Source organism: Apodemus sylvaticus, chromosome 5 (genome assembly GCF_947179515.1).
Source record: "Apodemus sylvaticus chromosome 5, mApoSyl1.1, whole genome shotgun sequence".
Classification (NCBI taxonomy): Eukaryota; Metazoa; Chordata; class Mammalia; order Rodentia; family Muridae; genus Apodemus; species Apodemus sylvaticus.
In genome coordinates this window covers 105,171,887-105,192,259 of record NC_067476.1, presented here as the reverse complement: position 1 = coordinate 105,192,259, position 20,373 = coordinate 105,171,887, and the positions used below count along the sequence as shown (strand labels likewise).

Below are 20,373 nucleotides of genomic sequence, written 5' to 3'. Positions count from 1 at the left end.
TCTAATGTTTTATTTATTATTGTACATATGCTGCATGTAAGAGAGAGTACACACATGCCCAGGGTGAGTGCAGAGACCAGAGGACAGCTGTATGGAGTCCTTTCTCTCCTTCCAGCTTTGCATGGGTAACAGAAATTGAACTCTGGTTGTCAGGACTTTGAGGCAAGCACTGTTACACACTGAGCCATGTTGCTGGCCCCTAGACTATTACTTGACAGAGACATGACTCCTCTCTGAGAAAGGACAGGCACATTCTTGTTTGCTGTTGTCTACCTTTGTCTCACTTAGACCCTTGCTCTGATTGACATCCATTAACCCTCCTGTCCTGCCATCAGTCAGTATGAGTGTCTATCCATAGCTATCTCCTGGATAAATTGCATGGTGTGCAATCCTGGACATAACTACTTCTTCTTGAAATGCTTCCTCAACTTTGCCCTTGGTGGCCAACCTCTCATCCCCAGGACAGGTCATTCCAAGGAACTAGTGTTCCCACTGGAGCCATTTAATGACTGGTTATCCCTGTCCTGGCTTGCTGTCATTATTTAAGAGTGCATATTGCTCCGTCAATTCATAAGCAGAGCAAGGGCTTCCAATCTGTACCCCTCAGCAAACTCCAGCCCAAATGAAACAAGGTAGGAGAGGAGTTGGGTATAATAATTACCCCTGGAAAAAAATAAGGTATGTCTATGGTAGAAGTATGCAAAAAAATTCATCTTCATCTACCTGATCTTTTAGAAACAAAATACCTTAAATCAAATGGCATTTGAACAATAGAAATGTATTCCTCACATTTCTGAAGGCTGAGGAGTCCCAGATCAGAGCAGCAGAGTTTGGTGTTAGAGGACCTGATTCCATATACACGCCCATCACTCCCCAACAAGTCAAAGAGCAACATGTTTTCTGGTTCATTCATCAGGGCATGGATCCCATTCATTCACGAGTGCTCCACCCACATGACCTAACCACACTCTAAGTTCTCAGCTCTAATGCTAACACCTCCTAGACAGGATTTCAATATATGAATGGGGTGGAGTACAAGCACTCACATTCCAGCAATGTTAAACTTTAAGACAGGAGATATGGAAGAAAAATGAAGGCAGGAGAAAAGAGAGCAAACACTCACTATGCATCTCTGTGTCCCAGTGATGATGCTAGAGAGGAGATACTGCATCTTCCACAGCAAGCCTTCTACAAAGCTATAGTTATTTTCAATTAAGAGGGTAGAGACCTTGGAGGGTCACATAGCAGGAAGGGATAGATTTTTAAGGAAACTCAATAGTTGTGTGTGGCGACTGAATGATCACGCTCATGGGTAGGTGGCATGAGACAGTGTACAGTGATGAGAAAGACAGTCTTGGGTTGGCAACATGCACTGAAGGGTAGAGGTGCTACCACACAGGCTAAAAACCTGAGACCAATCTCTGGATTCCACAAGGTGGCAGGACAGACCTGACTATTGATACTGTAATCCTCTGATTGCTCATTCGTGCCTTCATACTTGGACAGATAGACAGATATACAGACACACACACACACACACACAGGCACATACATACACACACAGTAAAATAAATTAATTATTTTTAAAGCTACTCTTGGTCTAGAGAGATGGCTCAGTTGGTAAAGTACATGCTGAAACCCTGGATTCGATTCCCCAAACTCACACAGAGGGTAACAAAGGATTAGCTATCTTGGTGTTCTCCATGCCCTCTACCTGCTGATGAGGACCCAGTCATGCCTAGGTTTCCAAGACACCCAGCCTGTCTGCGATCTGTGGCTGCTCTGGGTAACTCTGGGGAAGCAGGGCTGTCTATGGCGCTGCCTCTGCCACCCCCTACACTGGACAGCTCTTGGGTTCTTCAGCATGGCACCAGCTCCATACCATAAGTCCTGCAGAGTCTGTTTTGCATTTTGTTTTGTTTTTCCTTCTGGTTTTTTGAGACAAGGTCTCTCTATGTAGTCCTGAAGCTTACCATGTAGACCAGTCTGACCTCAAACTCTCAGAGATCCCAGGCCTGTGTCCCCCACACTTGGCCCCTTCTGAGGAGCTGAAGCCGAGGCAGTGAGGGTGCTGGGGTGACAGCTAAGTACCTCTGGTGTGAGTGCGCCTTGCCCATTTCTGTTCAGAGAAATCCTCTCCGGGTCTAACTCAGGCTAACTGGTCAGCTTTTTACACAGTGACTCATGTAGATGATCCAAAAATATTTTAAAGGATTCTATAACCTGAAATGCAGGTAACTGGCATTAAATGGGAATACCAAATCAAAATAAGGGCCTTTTAAATAATGGAAATTCCTTAGGATTTTACATATTGGGGGTTTACAAGAAGGTTCAGTGAGTGACTAAGTGTGCACTGCTCCTGCAGCACACAGGACTGCAGTCTCCAGCACCCATGTTGGCTGTCCCAGGAACACCTGTATCTCCAGGTCCGGGTAGCCCCCACCTCAGGGCTCCTCTGGCACCAGCACTGACACCCACATATTCACACAGACACACACACATACACACAATTAAAAAAATAAGTACTTTTTAAAGACACACTTAATTTCAGGAAGCATTTTTATTACTGTATGAAAATAAAAGGTGTTTTAACTTTATAAATCTTTGGCAATATAAAACATGTTATCTTTAGATTCCCATGTATTTCCCATATAACTTTAAAAATATATTCCCTCCCTTCAACCCCTGCCCAAGGACATGTCATCTACTCTATCACTTCTGTGAAATACTTCGGAGTTGGACCAGGCTTGCCTTGAATCTCAGGTAATGCCCTTAGCTGTGAACCTACAGGTAAGAGACCACAGGGGTGTGCCACCATTCCCAAGTTAAAACTAAGTGTCTACTTTGATTTCCCCACTCTCTCCACTCTGGGCCTGGCCCGGGATGGAAGCTGGATTTTAGCACTTAGCACACACATATTTTCCCCCTCAGCTACATTCCCAGCATACTTTGGCTCTAGAGGGTCTGTAATGAATTTCACGACTGGTATGTGGCATGCCAGTGGAAAGGTAGGGGCTCATTTTTATACAGAGCTACAGTGAGCTCAGAACTTTCAGTTTGTGGAGTCTTGTGTGGTTCTGTGAGAATGGGAAGTTTAAGTACATGAAAATGTATTTGGTAATCTGAATCTGTTCTATAAGAACCGTCATGGAATGGCTGCGCCAGCCTCATGCACACACAGTGCTGGTATAGAGGTCGCAGCAGTTGGCGAGGTTCCTGAGGCTGGACTCTTTGTCTTGCCAGGGGCCTGAGAAAGAAGGCATGTTGGTGCCCTTCAGCCACGTGCTGAAATGACAAAAGCAGACACACGCGGTCAGAGACAAACAAGGCAGCACAATCAACACGTTTCCAGTGGCTAAGAACAAAGCTGCTGTGAGTCCATCTGTCTCATTACCAGTGACACGAGATCCAACTGACTGAGCTTGGCCACTCAGGCTTTATCTGATGCTGGAACAGAACCCTGACCGTGTCTGCCCCACGCCCAGCTACTAACCTCAGCCCAGGAGGAAATGTCATTTCCAGACAGTTGAGAAAAAATTAGGCTATGTAAATGATCCAGAATTAAACTTAATAAAAAAAAAAAAAACAGGCTGAGAACTAGGGTCACTTTACTCATGAGAAAGAAAGAAAAAACTGTTTACACTTCATTGGTATAAATTAATTAGACAAAGGTATTTCTCTTTTCAATTGTGGGTTTTCATTTTATTCAAACTGAAACAGAATTATGCCACTTTCCTCCATCCTTTTCCAACTCCATCCCTCCCACTTATCCTCCCTCAAATCCCTCCCACATTACCCTCTACTCTCAATAATATTTTGCTAATTTATTATCATTATTTTATATTCATTACAGACAGACAGATCCAGCTGTTATTTTTCTCAAATTACATGTCCATGTACAGGTGTGGGTGTGTGTATGTGAAAGCAGGTGTCTGCAGAGGACTGAGGCATGGGACCCCTCTGGAGCCGGAGTTGCAGATGGTTGGAAGGCGCCCCATGTGCATAGGGAACAGAACTCAGGTCCTCCACAACCGCAGCATCTGAGCAACTACTTGAGCCAGACCCCAGCTGACTTGGGAATGGATTTATATGGTGCTTTCAATCCCTGAAAGCATTTCAAGACGGTAATGACTCTTAGATTATGTCTTTAGAAAATCCACTGAGAAAATACACATTAGAACTCAACCAGACAAAATTTATAAATTTATAAATTCTACTTTAACAATAAATGAAATTTGCAGTTCACTTACTTTTACTTTCTTTCTTAGCCTGTTATACAGCTACCATCTGAGTAAGTACAGAATATGTCATGGACATTACACGTCACCTCCTAATCAGGCTCCAGCTCTGACCTCTGTCCTGAGCCTCATCTGCCAGGGGACTTGTGAGTGGCTTATATGGTGTTTACACAACTACCTCCAAATTAGAAAATCCAGAATGGGGAAGAGGCCACGCCCTTCTCCTTACTCCTGTTCCTTGTTCCTCCCTGTGATGGACACACTGCCCAAGTCAGAAAAGACTCTTCTGTCTCCTCCTCCCCCTGGGCCCTTCTCCTATGGAGGTGAGGGTTAGTCCTACCGATTCTCCCTTATGTGGTGCACCCATATCTGTAAAGCATCTCACTCTCCTGCTACGACTGTTACAGCAATTCCTTCACTCTCCTTGTTTCCAAACGTCCTTCTGTGAAGCACAGCTCACCATGCTGGTGTGCAGAGCCCTGCAGGTCAACATCAGACTTCTCAAGGTTTTCCTACAAGGCCTTTCTCTGATGGCTCAGCCTTGATTCCTAGAGCTCTCCCCACTCACGTGCAGCCCACTACCACCATGCACCTTTGGCTTTGACAACATCAACTACTCTGCTTCCTCATTCCTTCCTTCTCTCTGTCCCAAAACTAGTTCCTTGCGCTCAGTGATAGGTTCCTTTCATATTCTAGAATATCATAAACAAGGTCAGCTTCATACTATCTGAACTTGAGGTTATCTTTTAAATTTAAAATCTGTCTTCTCTTGGTCTGCTTTATTAACTAGAAAAAAACTGAGTTTTAAGACAACTGTAAAGTCAACACCTGTCTACTATCTATATATCAGTCACAATAAACAGAAACTTCTTAACCGAGAGATCAAACTTCTTTCCCTTCCCCTATACACCGCCAATAAGCACAACCTGTCCCACACAGTAGGACTAATACTGAAGATAACGCCTACTAAGAGAAAAGTCCAGACTATGTCCTCACCGACATCCATGTTGTGCCTCATATACTCCACAGAGCTTCCATGGCCCCGTATTCAAGACCTCCCTCTTCCAACATCCACAAGTTCCCTTCGTGTAAGAGGATGTGTGAGGAGGGAGCAGGAACCCTGGAGTTTGCCTACCTCTGGAAAAGCTCTCTGCAGCACACATATGTCTCATAGGTTCTGTTGGCGAAATTTGTGTTTAGGAATGAGACACAGTCAGTTTCAGCGCCTCTGGGAACATAGAGGATTCCTGCACAGAGGAGATAAGGATTACTTAAAGAGGAAGAGTCGGCACTTGGACTCTTGGCTGGGGCTTGGTAACGCTGTAGACCAGGTGTCTGAGGGGTGGATGGTTAGATGCTTAGACACCTACCTGCCATGCAGGCACTGATGAAGGAAACACAGGCACCTGTGAAGAGGGCCCTGACCACAAGCTTGCACAAGTCACTCTTCCGCTGGGGTATCATGGAGGCTGTAGGCAACAAAAGGGAGCAATTGGTGTCTTCCTCACGCAGCAAGGAGGTGTAGCCCCTGAGTCTCCATTAGAAGAATGTAAAAACACAATGCATAAGATGACTAGTTTTCTTTACCCAACCACCTAAGCCTGCTAAAGCGTCCCAAAGAGATGCATACATACATTATTCTTGATATATAACTCAGACTCCTCCTGGATCTAGGATGGTGTATCTGACCCTCACCTCAGTGGTTCTGGAAACCATTAGAGATAAATCTGAATCAAGCAGGGATCTGAGCTGCTCAAGCAGGCATAGATGCCTGGGTTGGCCAGTTGAGATCTACACAGGAAAGTCCAGGCTGGAATTACGAGTACCATTGTAGCTCTGAGTTACATGTGGCCTGAGAGGTCCACTTCACTCCAGATTCTCTATCTAGCCTCGGCTTGGCAGTGAGCAAAGGCTGGATCTGCCTGGTGTGTTGAGGACCTGGGGAATTGAACAACTCACTCAAGCCTCCCAGTGTGATTCCAATGGAACTAAGATTGGCAAATCCACAGAGAGAAAATGTTGCAATGATTTCAGCTTTCACCTAGGGGGGAAAACAAGTAGATAAATTTAGTCCTGGTGTGCCTCAGAACCATGTCAGAAGTTCCAGGGCACATCAAATATTTCTTACAGTGTTCTAAGGAATGCACAAAAGATCCTCAGAAAATAACTGGCCCAAGTTACAACCACTGTCATGATATGGTAATACTACAGGACTCCTTGCCCAGTAGGGTTCTTACTAAAGATACAGAGAAAGTGACCTAGGGATGCAAAGGGAGAGGCAAGAAAGATTGTTTCTAAGCAGTTTGAATGTGTAATAAAGGGACATCAGGACATCCAGGGGAAGGTATGTTCTCTGGACTGTCCTAGTGTAAGGAAGTAATGAAGATCAAAGTTGGGTCAGCATGCAGGAGAGAACTAACACAAAGACCTGGAGCAGAAGCTCGGGTCCTGACACACATGCCTCTGCTCGTCTTGTGCTTAGGCTGGGACACTGAGAAACACTTGTGGGTCCACAATGTTTGTGTGGCACTTCATGCCTTCCCTCAGATATGCCTGACCCAAACCTCTCCCTGTGTAATTTGCTGAGTTGTCACTTACAGAAATCCACTGTTTCTCGCCATTGATCCACTCTTCTACTCCAGAGAGACGTTTGTTCTTATACTGAGACAGTTGTTGGTAGGCCACAAATTCATTTCTGAAGAATTTGACTCCCACTATCTCAGCCACCAGTGGGCAGTCTGCCCACTGTACACCCATCATGAAAACCATGGGCCTTAGGACATAGGAGCAGATGACCTGAAGGACAGAGAAAGAAGGGAAAGGAAGAGTAAAAGGCACCAGGAGCCTCTCCAGACTTAACCTCCTCTCCTCTCCACCTTCTCCTCAGGCTTTCAGCTTCAGTGAGGGTCAGGAAAACATGCCCAACACATATAAGACTTTACCTGGAAACTGAGTCCATGGATGTCCACCATTTCCCCCAGCCAGGAGAGGGTAGCATTGACGAAAGCCAACACAGCTCGAAAGGCAATCAGGTTGGCTGCGACATTAGCGACAAGACCTATGGCATCTGTGGCTCCATTGCTCGCAGCTTCCAGGATATTCCTCTCTTCCCTGTGGTTATCGGGCATAGAGAAAGAATATGCTACCTACAGTTGTCTCAGTTCCTCAGAGAGGAGAAGCTCCAGTGACCCTAAAGTGGAAGAAGTGGGTAGCCAGCCATTGTGAGGTGCGATGGGATTCCTCAGTAATTATAATAGTGGAGATTTCTCTTTGGTGATTCAGATGCTATTGCCATGAAAGTCTGATGCCAAGTCCATTGACTATTTGTACAAGGCACTAATGCCAGGTGGGAAGGTTAAATCCAGACCAAAGAGGGGGAAAGTGAAAATGATTAGTTCGAAGCAGAGATCGCAGAAGGGGACGTGGAGTGACAGACCTTCTTCCTTTGGGGAAACGATGCCTCTAGCACCCTGGGCTTCTCTGGTAGCACACCTTACCACCTCCTGAACTGTGCCCAGCTCACCCTCGAGGCAGCTTCAGTCCCTCCTTGTTCTTGAACTTGGACTCTTCTACTTCTGGATATACCAGTTTGGACAAGGCAAGTGCACAAGGGGCAGCCATCACTGAGGCAGAAATCAAGGAGGACGCATCGATCTGTAAAGGCAGATGGGGATTAGCACCACTGTAGGGCTCAACTGGGTGCCCCATGAGCGATGACGTTGACTGTGCCTCACCCCAAAGGATATGAATTCTCTCAACATGATGCCTGACATGGTAGCAAAGCCTCCAGTCATTACTGCGTGGATTTCAGACATGGTCATGTCTGCAAGGTAGGGACGGATGAGCAGAGGTGCCACTGTCTAAAAACAAAGAAAAATAGTCACATACCAAGAAAGTATCACTCCTCACGTCAACGTGCTTATCCCATACAGGGAATAGACCCATCAAATACACACCCTTCCAGCAAGTGGACAAAAACCTGCCCAAACATCTCCTTGCTGGCCTGTTTTCATGTGTTCCTATATCCCACATGGTATATAGAAGGAAAGAAGAAACCAATATCCACAGTTGTCCTCTGACCTCCACTGAGAGCCATGAGGACTTACAGACACACAGACACAGACACAGACACACACACACACACACACACAGAGAGAGAGAGAGAGAGAGACAGAGACAGAGACAGAGAGACAGACAGAGATTAAACAAAATGAATTTTTAATGAAATGTGTGTAATTTTTATTAATTAGGAAGATTCAATATAGGAAATTACCTATGCTCACTCTAGGAGGTCATTTAGCCTTTAATAACTGTTTGCAAAAGAATGTATTAGCTACTAAGAACATTAATGCCTAGTTCCTCCTCTTAGATGCTTAGAGTCTAGCTGGCAAAATTTGACTGATTATAGATAATTGTAAAAAAAATGTAAGGTCATGATAAAAGAATTTAGAACTACACTGAAAACAGATTAACATCAGATAAATAACCCAAGACTTTGGGAGAATAAGACCCCAAGGTTAACTTCTTACTCATTTCAAAAACTATTGTCCCTAATGTTAATTTGACCAGTCAATAGCATAGATTTAACACTGGAATGGTTAATGTTGATTTTGATAGAAATTTGATAATTGATAGAATGATATTGATAATTGATAGAATCTCCTACAAAATGACTCTAGGAATGCCTGCGAGGGGTTATCTGATAGGTCCACACGTGAGAGATTATTTTAATTGGGTACATTGAGGTGGGAAGACCCACTCTACAAGTGGGTAGGACCATTCCCTAGGCTTGGGTACTGGATGCGGGGCACGAGCATCATTATTCAACTGCCTTGAGCTCCTGTCACCAAGCTCTTCCCAACAGGATGGCTGTACTTGCAAACTGTGAGTCAAAGGAAAGCCTTTCTCTTAATATGCTTTTGTCCCCAAGGTACTTAATCACAACCAAAGGGAAGACACCCACTCCACACAAACACCTGCTCTTCTTCCACACAGATGGATGCACTGAGAAAGATGCTGTATGAAGAACAACCTTGTTAGTCCTGAGCAAGACAAGCCATTGTTTCCTCAGAGACCTGGGAGAATCACGGGGAATCACAGCAAGAAGCAAGAGGTAGCTCAACCATCCTTCCTAGCTCCTGAGGGGGGATAAGGTTTAGACTGGGACATTCACCTATATACCTGTGTAAGAAGCTAGATCCATGGCTAAGGTCAACCTTCTAGATAGTGTGTCTAGACTTTACATTAGGCATCAAGGGTCAAAGCAATGAACTAAGTTCGTGACCCTCTAAGGATTCTTTCATAAGGACTGACTGCCCCACAGTCAATCTTCTTTAGAAAAATGAGTCTTTCAAGCTGCTTGGTAACACATGCATATGTGCCCCCCACTTGAGAGGGAGAGACAGGAAGATCAGAAATTTAAGGTCAACCTCAACTACATAGTGAATATGAGGTCAGCCTGGGCTACCTGAGTCCCTGTTCTAGAAAAAAAAGGAAGGGAGGAGGTGGAAGGCCTGGGGGAGGGAAAATTTTCTTTCTAAATTTGTTATCTGCAAAGTTCTCGGTTCTTAATAGATTAGAAAATACAGAAGGCTTGGGCTAGAGATGGCTCATTGGTTAAGAGCACTGAGTGTTCTTTCAGAGGTCCTAAGTTCAATTCCCAGCAACAACATGGTGGCTCACAACCATCAGTAATGGGATATGATGCCCTCTTCTGGTGTGTCTAAGAGAGTGACAGTGCACTCATATATATATATATATATATATATATATATATATATATATATATATATATATATATATATATACACAATACTTTTAAAAAAAAAAGAAAAAAGAAAAACAGAATGCTCCAGGGTACTTACTATCCCCACAAAGATGTTTCCTGCTGTGGCCAGAGTTTCTGGAACAGTGGTAACCATCTTACTTTGAGGAAACCAGGCAATCTAAAAGAATTCAGACACCTGAATGTTCAACATTAGCAGGAATCTTGTATAATGCCCTACAAAACTCCACCCTCTCCCCAACTCCATTTACCAGTAAGAAACTGGGACCTTTAGAAATTGTGTGGCATGGGCTTACAGTGCACATTGCAAACATATTGGTCAGAGCTCAGGCCTTGGGGATTCAACCCAATGTGAAAGAGCTTTTTACCAAGTTCTTCCTCTAGTCTATCTCAGGCCTGTGTAATCATCTGATATCAGGATGCTTCAGAGAGATTGCCTTTTCAAATTAGTTCTGACTCTCCACATCCCACGTATTAACATTCTCCCCTGAGGTAAGTATGAACTCATTCATTCCCCTGACAGATCCAAGCTGAAGGTCCTTTTGTGGAAACCAAATGCCTTACCTTCTGAATTACCCACTGCACAAGGCCCAGATAGTAGAGAATAGACATCACACATCCAAAGAAAATAATGATGGGCAGAGACTGCAACAAGAACAGAGACAGCGTGTGAGAGATTATATTGCGTGTGCTGTGTGTGGCACGAGCTAGCTCTCACAGGCCTCTAAACATGCTCTTGGAATGCCTAGGGTAACAGATGCAATGTAGTTTAGGAATAAACTCAAAATGTACTGCAGACTATCAGCCTATCAGTATTAGACACAGGATATTTCCTGAGCCTTTCCCTGCACCAGACTTTAAACCAATTTCATAATGCTAAGAATCATGGGGAAAGAGTCGACTCCTCTCCAGGATGGAGTCGGTAAAGGCTGTCTGGTCTCGTGAACACACACATCATCCCGAGCTCTATCCCCTATCCTTTCGTTGACATTGTCACTCCTGCCCACAAAAAGTTACCTGAAAAGCAAAAACATTTTGGACCAGTGTATCACCAAAAACAAAACCGGATCCTTCCACAGTATAAGCCAGGAAAATCTGAAGTGGGAAGAAAAGGAACTAGAGTTAGGACAGGCAAGACACAAAGAAATTTGGAATCTGACTCAGGTGTGACCACCTGTGAGCCATGCCCCCAAATGTTGGTCATGAAATGACAGACTCAGCAAATCATTTCTCTTCACGTACATTCTCACCCGAACCCCATAACCAGATTCTGTACACTACCTGAACCCCATTACTCTCTTTACCCAACTGGATTCCCTATTCTCACCTGAACTCCATTACTCTCTCTCTCTCTTTACCTGACCAGATTCTGCCACACTATAATTAAGGCATAGTTCCAAAGCCTCCTTCTTCCCTCAAATTGACATCCTTTGGGGTCCCTGGTGAATAGAACTCTGACATCCAATTCCCCGTACCTGGATCTGATCTCCCAGCCATTGAAATGCATTAAAAGCAGATTCAGTTCTGATGACCAAAATCCCAAAGACGAACTGAAGGTACAGGCCCCGAAACACTGTCCTCCAGCACACCTGGGACCAAAAAGAAAATATTCCAGCATGAGTTACAAACTTTGCTCAGCCATTGATTAATTCAACTGTGTACTTGGAGTGGTGCTAAGTGAGGGTGTTAACAATCTGGGGTAGTGCTGGCTAGTTTTATGTTAACTTGGCACAAACTAAAGTCATCTAAAGGGAAGAAACCACAATTGAGAAATGCTTCCAAAAAAATTGGGCTAGCGATGAGACTGTATAACATTCTCTTAATTAGCGATTGATGGAGAAAACCCAGACCATTGATGGGAGCTCCATCCCTGAACTGGTTGGTGGTTCTGGGTTCTATAAGAAAGCAGGCTGAGGTAGCCATGTTGAACAAGTCAATAAGCAGCATCCCTCCATTGCATCTACATCTGCTCCTGCCTCCATGTTCCTGCTCTGTTTTTGCATTTCTGTTTTGACTTCCTTTAATGATGAACAGTGTCTTAGTTATGATTTCATTGGTGTGAAGAGACACCATGGCCCAGACAGCTCTTATAAGCACAAACATATAATTGGGACTGGTTACATTTTCAGGTTATGCCTTGCCTACAGGCTACACCTTCTCTGATAAAGACATATTAGTACCACTTCCCATTGACCAAGCATATTCATAATACCACAAACAGTGATGCACAAGCCAAATAAACTTGTTCCTCCCTAAGTTGCTTTCAGCCATTGTGTTTCATCACAAAAATAGTAATCTAAGACAATGGATGGATAACAGGGAAACTGGTAAGGGAAAATATGGTGATATTGTGCAAAAAGTTACGTCTATCTGCCAAGGACCAGCCACATCTTGGAGTCCGATTCCCAGAGAAGGGGTGTCTGGGAGTGGCAAAAACAAAGGACTCAAGTCAAATTGTGGGTCCAAGCTGGTGGCCTAGGTTCTGCTGAAATTAATACTTCCACTGTGCCTGGGTCTAAGCTAGCTCAGTCCTAGGCTGACTCCTGAACTCTGGAATCAATCTGCCTTTGTAAGTATAAACAAAAAAAACTTAGCTGGGTGGGACCTTTTGAGATCCCCACTCCCTAAATCTCTTTATTTCTTTCCTTAGTGATTTTCTACCAAGTTGGCTCACAGTGCAGCTGCTTTTGCTCCTTTATATTCATGAAGCCCCTCATATAATTCACACTGCATCCTTATTTTTTGCATAGTTGAAAAATTATAAATTTTCAAACTCATATATTTAGAGTTCTTTCCCATAGTCTTAAGGGCTGTCTTAAAGGTCTCAGTGTTTAAAATTTTGCTGAGACATAGCCTTACCCTAGACTCCTGGACTCCTGCTGTTGCTAACCATCATTAAAATTAACATCGAGGACATACCTCAGAAACAAAGAGTCCTTCACTGCTAGTACTGGTACCGGAAATATGTACATTATTGTACAAACAAGCCTTATGCCCACAGTAGGCATTGACACTCACAGAGGCTCACACACAAGCCCTGTCCCAGGGGCAGGAACCATGTCACTCTGTCCCCTCCAAGGCCATGCTGGGGTGGGCATATGTCCATACTGTTGTTTCAAAATAAGTTACATGATAGTTATTACACACACATACAAATAACTTCCACAAACATAATTTTTGCTCAGTGCAACCTGATTCTCTGCCATACTCTATTTTTTTCCTTCTTTATATTCTATTCTATTTATCTTTAGCACTAATTAGATCCATAATTACCACGGTAACAATCAAGAAGCCAAAAGTCTTTAAAAGCTTTCAAAGTTTGAATAGGAATAAACCTGTCAGAGGAAGATTCTATGAGATATTACTTAGCTCTCTCAGTCTTTATCATGAATACTTTTATAATTTCTGCAAAGCCTTTGTTGTGTGTTTCTATGCCCAACCTAAATGCCCCAAACTCACCTCACTGTGGTGTTTGGAGCAGGCGAAGAGGATGAGGATGAACATACAGATTCCTGCAAAGGAGATCAGCCGCTCTGGCCTTTGAGCTGTGTCGAGAGCCAGCCAGAGGATAAGGCCGACAACAGAGGCTCCTGGAAATACCCTGAAAGGAATACAATAGCTGTGTCACAAACTCTTGTGATGAGCAACAGAGGAAACCCTTCGTCAGAGGTTTGGTGGTTATGCATTACACAAAGATTGACCTTGAGAATTATCTGGTAGTTCCCTAGCATCTACTCCCCAATTTACATAAATAAGTATCTAATCTAAGGATACAGACCACATAACTTCTCATTTCTCATACAGACATATTAATAAAATGCGATATACAGATGCATCCCTTAAGGTGCTGCCAGTTGACTAATCCAAATACTGGAAACAGAAACAAATGATGTGTTGGATAGCTGTGGATTGCTATCTATTTCTAACCACTACAAAGATTTTTAACATCAAATATGTTATTTATGGACTTACAGCCTTTACTACATAGACTGGTGGCTGGAGATGTAGGCTAACAGAGAATTTGTCTAGAATATACAAGACCCTGGGTCCAATCCCCAGCCTACCAAAATAAAGAAGAATCCAGGCATGTAGTGCAAACTTTAGGAGGTGGAGGCATGAAATCATGATTTTAAGGTTGGGATTGGAGGATTGGCTCAGCTGCTAAGTACATCTGTTCTTGTAGAGGACTCAGGTTTGATCCCCAGCACCTACATGGTAGCTCACCAACCACCTGTAACCCCAGTCCCAAGGGATTTAATTCCTCTTCTTAACACAGTGGTCACTAGGCATGTAAGTGGTATACACATACTTGCAGACAAAACACTCATACACATAAAATTGAAAAAGAGTCATTTATACTTATGAGCAAGTTTGCTCCTAGACTCTAAAACAGATCAGTCTGTAGATCTTGACCCCTTTAAGGGTGTCTGTCACATATGAGATACCCTGTATATCAAATATTTACATTTTAGTTCATAACAGTAGCAAAATTAAAGTTAGAAAGTAGCAACAAAACCAGTTTCTGGTTTGGAGTTACCACAGCATGAGGAATTACATTAAAAGGTCACAGCATTGGGAAGACTGCTCTAAGGGGCTGTAAAGACAAAAGCAGGTAGAGGGGCTCTGGAAGACTAGAGGGGAAGGGGCTAAATCACAGGGCAGGGAGAGGCAACTTGGCTAAAATCTTGATGTAAGTACAAGCATCTTCTCTGACCTCCCCTGAGGAGAAGCATGGGTTTTCTCACATCTGTCATGGCCTCTTGGATTTCAGACTGAAACTCCTCCCTGATACGGAGTCCCATCTGCACCAGCAATGCCAACCCAAGACTATCAGAACCTGGACTGGGGCTCAAAGGCCTGTGGCTATGTGTTCTCTGCATTTTGTTTTGTATAGGTAAGAGCCTAGAGTCCGCTAAGGAACTGTCAAAAGAAGATATTGAAGAGATGGCTTTGATGCTCACCTATCTCTTGTCTAGGATGTACACGGCTTTGGGTTCAATCCCCAGCTCTCCAGGAACTGAGTGTGGTAGTGCATGTGTAATCCTGGCACTCAAGAGGTGGAGGCAGGAAGACCAGAAGTCCAAGGTCATCCTTTGCTACATCCTTGGCTACATAAAGAGTTCGAGACCAGCCTGACAAGAGACCTCATCTCATGATAAAGAAAAGAAAAAGAGGAGAAAGAGAAAGGTAGGGGAAAGGAGACAAGAAGAGGGCTTTGAGCTCATCGGTGAGTTAATCCACTAACACACTGACAATTAAAAGGACTGTTAGGGGTGGAGGAAGCTATGGAAGGTGAGACCCCATTGGTGGAAGTCAATGACTGGGGCATGACCTTGTAGGTTACGTCTTGAGCCAGGTCCCTTCCCCTACTGATGTCCTTGTCTCCTGACCTCTATGATGGGAACAGCTTTACTTCAACTGCTCACTTCCCGCCATGATACTCTGCCCTATGACCAGCCAGCATTGATGGGGCTAAGCAACCACACACTAAGCCTCTGAAACCGGGAGCCAGGACGACTTTTGCATTGTTCTTAGGTATTTTGTGAACAGCAACAAGAGTTGATTGATAAACTTACCACTTCATATAACATCTCAGGCAGAAGTTTCTAAAAGAACTTAGACATCTTATTAATTTTTTAGCAAAGAATTTTTCCAGAAAGTGGTAAGCAAGAATGAAGACCACAAGACAGGTGATGACAAACAAGGCCAGCGCCCTCCGGAAGTTGAAGATGCACGCTGCCAGGAAGTAGGCGGCATATGCTGTGGAGAGAAGGTGAAGAGTGGGAGTCAGGAAGGCCGAGCCTCCAAGCTGCACGCAGCCATTCCTCTCTGCTCATGGGAAAGTCTCGCTCTCTTCTGGTTTAGCTGCTGGGCCCCCTGCCCGCCTCCCTGGTCCACATCCACTGTCAGACTCTGGAAATCAGGCATCTCTTTGTGAATTTTTTTTTTTTACTCCAGCTATGTTGAGATGTCAAATGATTAAACTTTTTCTTGAGTGAAGCCATGTAAGGAGGCCGGCAGGAGGAGGAAAAGCCACCCGATGATTCCCTTGGGGGGGGGGCGGGGGCCGATTCGCCCCAAAGGACAATTTGTGATCTCACCATCTCAGCTGCACCTACCCAAAGCTCCACATGCCCCTGACAGCATATGATAAACAAGGTTTTCTGTCTTTCAAAAATAATGTATACCACTGATTGTAAGTATAAAGCAGTACATAAGTTATGTATAAGGGCATCTTTCATGAACACTACAGACATGTGCCCTGAATCAAATCCAAGCACTAAAAAAGAAGTGAAATAAAAAATTTTTTCTTAAAATTTTAAACATGTCAAATAGTGTAGATTTCGCTTATCTTTCTGGGCATGAGGCAATAAATTATATTTACCTACAGGCAATTAAGATCTGTACATCATGTAGGTTTTAAGCTAATTTATGAATACTACTAGTTTTCACCCAGCAATAATCTTGACACTGTTGACAGTTATAAAAAAGTGTTTCCCCTTCCATGAATTCTCATGATCTCACCTAAACACAGGAGACCAAGCAGGATCTTTTTGAATAAACCAGGATGTCTTTCAAAGAAACTTCTTGCCTTGGTAAAGGGCTGAAGAATCCTCCTGATGAGAAGCCAAAATTAAAATGTGAGCATGATTTCATACTGTATGTATAATTTTTAGAACTGGATTTCCCAAGGCAAAGTCTGTTCTTGTACTACAACCAATTTAAGCTTATCCCCAACTAGCTTATAAATAACCAAGACTCAGACTGTGGCTATTTTACTAGGCTTTGGCAATTACTAACCCCTAATCTACTCTTGTAACTGCTGACCTGGCTACCACCCCAGTGTACCCCAGATACTTGCCACTTCCCTGGCCCACATACTCAACATCTATCTTCCCTCATGGAAGCTTCTTCTCTCTCTCTCCTTCCTCCTTCTCTTCCTCCCATAAGCTCACTCCAAACACATCTACCTCTAATCCTTCCAGTAATTGGCTGTAGCCACTTTTATTTATTAAGAGTTTTACATCAAGAAACAAGATTTTCACGAGAAAAGCTTGTAAGCATGAGAAGTCAATTGTCGAACTAGTACTTCAGGTACAGAAGATAGCAATACAATACATAGCAATAGACTAAACCTCAAAGTTCTCAGTAAATACAGAAAATTACCCAGATGCAGATGTTCGATATTACTCCAGCAAGGCTCCAAAGGCCAGTAAAAACCTTAAACCTGTGTTTTAGGTCAGAAAGACTGACACAGCCTGGAGGGGGTACATATTTACTGATTTCCTATCACAGAAGTAGACAATGATCTTTCAAGGAATTTACTCTGTGTTTTTCCTGAGGATGGGCATTGCTTGACTTCCATATTCCGCCTGTTCTTCTTAGAGGCTATTCTATCACAAGACCCTAAAACCACACAAAGCTGTTACTTTGAGTGTTCTTCATACATTGACAGATGAGAGAGAAAATAACAGCAACCTCAAGGATCTCTCGGTTTGACAGGCCTGAGAGAAAATGCTCAGCAAGAACTACTCAAGATTTTGTAGCTTTGTATAGTGTTTTCTATGTGTTCGGGCTCAACGGACTTGCAAATACTCACAGCACTGATCCTCTAATAACCCTGGAGGGGGTTACTATTGAAGTCTGAAAGCCAGAAAGCTGAGTAACTTTCCTAAGGTCCCAAGGAGGAGATCTTATCTCTGAGTAACCTGGCTTCTGAGTTTAAACTCTCCATCATTATTCCAGGCTGCACCTCACCTGACCCCATCATCTGCCTTTGCCATCCTAAGTGTCCTTAGCACACTGCAGCCATAGGTGCAAAAAAGATCCCACTACCACACTCTTGGAAGTTCCAAAGAAAGTGAGCCCAGCTAGAAGTAACCTGTCTGACTATGATGGTATGGTGGTTAGCCACAGATGGGACCATCTGCTAAATGGTATGGGGTCTTGGGCCACACAGTTGGAGTCTGTCTCTATTGTTGCCTATCCCACCTAATTTGGGATTGAACCTGTTATAACCATAGCTCCTATATCCACCTTCTTAATTACTAACTCTATACCCCTATCTTCTTCAGGGAGTCAAACCCTGGCTTCCTGAGCAGAGTGTACATTCCCAGAAACAGGGGTAAAACAGGAAATCTATCTTTATCACCCTTGGATTGTTTACACCCAACACCTCAGAAGGATGTTTGGGATCTCAAGGCCTCTGTCATCATCTGCACTAAGTGCAGAAGTAGTGACTGAGAAAATTTACCGTGTCAGGACCTGACAGCAGATATTTTTATTAATCATGGAGGTGGTTGCTCTTACAATCTGAACAACATTCACAAAGTACACAAAACAATGAACAAACTTTTGACTCATGGATCTAAGATCACAGACAGTTGTAAGCCTCTTAGGTCCTCTGAAAGATCAGTGCAAGTACTTAACCAGTGAACCATCTCTCCAGCCACTCTCTTTGGGTTTTTTCTTAGTTTTCTGTTGCATAAAATATTAAATAAGCAATCCTCACTAAGCCAGCAGTCCACCTGAGGGTCCATCAGGCCAGGCACCAGCAGGCTGGCCAGCCTGTTCTCATCTCCTGGAGACTCTGACCCTGAGCTCCGAAAACTCTCCACCCAGCTTGCTAAGTTCCCACTGGAGGGTTGCTACCAGGCCAGCCCCACCCACACTTCCAAATTCCCACAGCATTTTGGTGTGCACCTTTTGTAAACCCATGCTTTGCCTCTGTAGCTTTCTCCCTGGAATGCAGTTGAGTCACGGCAAGAAGGAAAACACCACACAAACTTAGTTCAGAATCAATAAGTAACTCAATTCCTGAGCACAACTAGCATCCTAATTTTGTAAGCTACCCTAAATATAACTCCTTCAATGACAAATCTGCAGTCTAAACCTAGGGCCTCTTGTTAAATACATTTTGTCCTTCAAACTCTCTCTGTCCAAAAGCAAGACATCTTTTTCTGCCTCCCCTCTGTCCCTTCTGACCGGTAAGTCCCACCTACTCCTTGTCTAGTGATTGGTCCCCTGAAATCTTTATCCATTAGAGGAAGGTTCTGCCACAGTTCTCTTTTTAGGTTAATACTGTGTTTTATTATGGTATTTTCATACACCTGTCATTATACTTTATTTGCACATAGTGGCCTCTTTATGAGTAAACTCTCTTCTGGCTATTCTAGTTTAAATATGTTACCTGTTTCCTAATTCACAAGGTGAGGCTGGCTTAAAACTTTGCCCAATTAAATACCTGTTGAACAAAGCCACTGCAAAAGAGGAGGGAACATATAGGAGTCTAAGAGTAAATAGAAAGTACAGGCTTGTATTTGTGTGTGTGTGTGTGTGTGTGTGTGTGTGTGTGTGTGTGTGTGTGTACCTTTCATTCAGGAACTCTGATCATCAGAGTGGATAGCAAGAAATTCGAGCCACTGATGCCCAGTCAGTTTCAATAGGATTAATCGCTGCTACAGAGAAGTTTAACTGCTAGATGAGTGAACATTGACACTTTGTATGGGAGACTTTCTAGGTATTGACTGAAGACAATCTTCTCACAGACTTACTGCCTCCATCCCCACATAGTAGGTAGAAAATACATAGGTGAGCATAGTGAGAAGCTCTAGCTAAACATGACTTTAGTGGTCAGCACACCCAGCAGCAAATACATCCATGAGTTTAGTAAAACTACTTCCAAGATGTAGAAACTCTACTAGCTGAGGGAGACAGAGCCCTGTGTAACAGCTCTTCATTTAGCTGTTAAAGTAAAAAGCTTGAGCCAGCTTTCAGACAATCCAGCTCCAGTGAATTTAGACAGTGAAGCCCTGGCTGAGTCTTTGCCTTTTTAGCTTAAATGAAGAAATAAAAGCAGGAACTGAAGGAGTCAACTCAGAACCAACTAATGGTGTGAGAAAACAGTGTGGTTTGCCCAGCACAGGTGTCCAGAACCTTTCAAAAGGTCAAAGGTCTTATTTTATACCCAATTAAATACTACTTAGACTAAGCTACTATAAAATAAGAGGATACATGCTCTTGTATACTAAAAAGTCACAGGCAAGAGATTTTTTCCATTATTTCCTAACCACAAACAATCATCTGAAGTACTAGTTTCCATAGTGTAAGTATTGTACACAACTGGTTCTGACTTAAGAGGTGGGTGATATTGTTGCACAGGAAACAGAGAAATTTACAAAACCATCCAAAAGAAAATGGCAACTGAGTCTCAAACACAAACAAATGTTCATAACCAGTGTTGAAGGACAAGAAGGGACTGCAGAGCCAGAAAAAAGTCTATTAGGAAAAGCCAGCATGTTTAAGCCAGAGGGCATGACATGCAGGAGAAGCTGGAGATAACTAGTTTTA

The 20,373-nt window shown here is 43.4% G+C and overlaps 1 protein-coding gene across 3 annotated transcripts in view; it reads right to left on the bottom strand.

Annotated features, from left to right (window-relative positions):
* Window positions 1–2,588: 2,588 nt before the first annotated feature.
* Window positions 2,589–20,373, bottom strand: part of Slc28a2 (solute carrier family 28 member 2) — a 119,924-nt gene continuing 102,139 nt past the window's right edge. Inside the window, exons 3-17 of one of the 3 annotated variants that reach the window (XM_052183435.1) lie at window positions 16,549–16,640; window positions 15,600–15,783; window positions 13,483–13,624; window positions 11,499–11,612; window positions 11,041–11,118; window positions 10,588–10,668; window positions 10,103–10,183; window positions 7,973–8,098; window positions 7,762–7,892; window positions 7,181–7,349; window positions 6,837–7,034; window positions 6,198–6,279; window positions 5,609–5,707; window positions 5,374–5,485; window positions 2,589–3,285 (exon numbers count right to left, since the gene is read on the bottom strand). In XM_052183435.1, coding sequence (XP_052039395.1) covers window positions 3,168–3,285; window positions 5,374–5,485; window positions 5,609–5,707; window positions 6,198–6,279; window positions 6,837–7,034; window positions 7,181–7,349; window positions 7,762–7,892; window positions 7,973–8,098; window positions 10,103–10,183; window positions 10,588–10,668; window positions 11,041–11,118; window positions 11,499–11,612; window positions 13,483–13,624; window positions 15,600–15,783; window positions 16,549–16,640 — 1,807 coding nt within the window. In that variant the 3' untranslated portion in view covers window positions 2,589–3,167. Of the gene's footprint in view, window positions 3,286–5,373; window positions 5,486–5,608; window positions 5,708–5,845; window positions 6,177–6,197; window positions 6,280–6,836; window positions 7,035–7,180; window positions 7,350–7,761; window positions 7,893–7,972; window positions 8,099–10,102; window positions 10,184–10,587; window positions 10,669–11,040; window positions 11,119–11,498; window positions 11,613–13,482; window positions 13,625–15,599; window positions 15,784–16,548; window positions 16,641–20,373 lie in introns of those variants that run through there. The other 2 variants (XM_052183434.1, XM_052183437.1) reach the window with 2 other exon arrangements.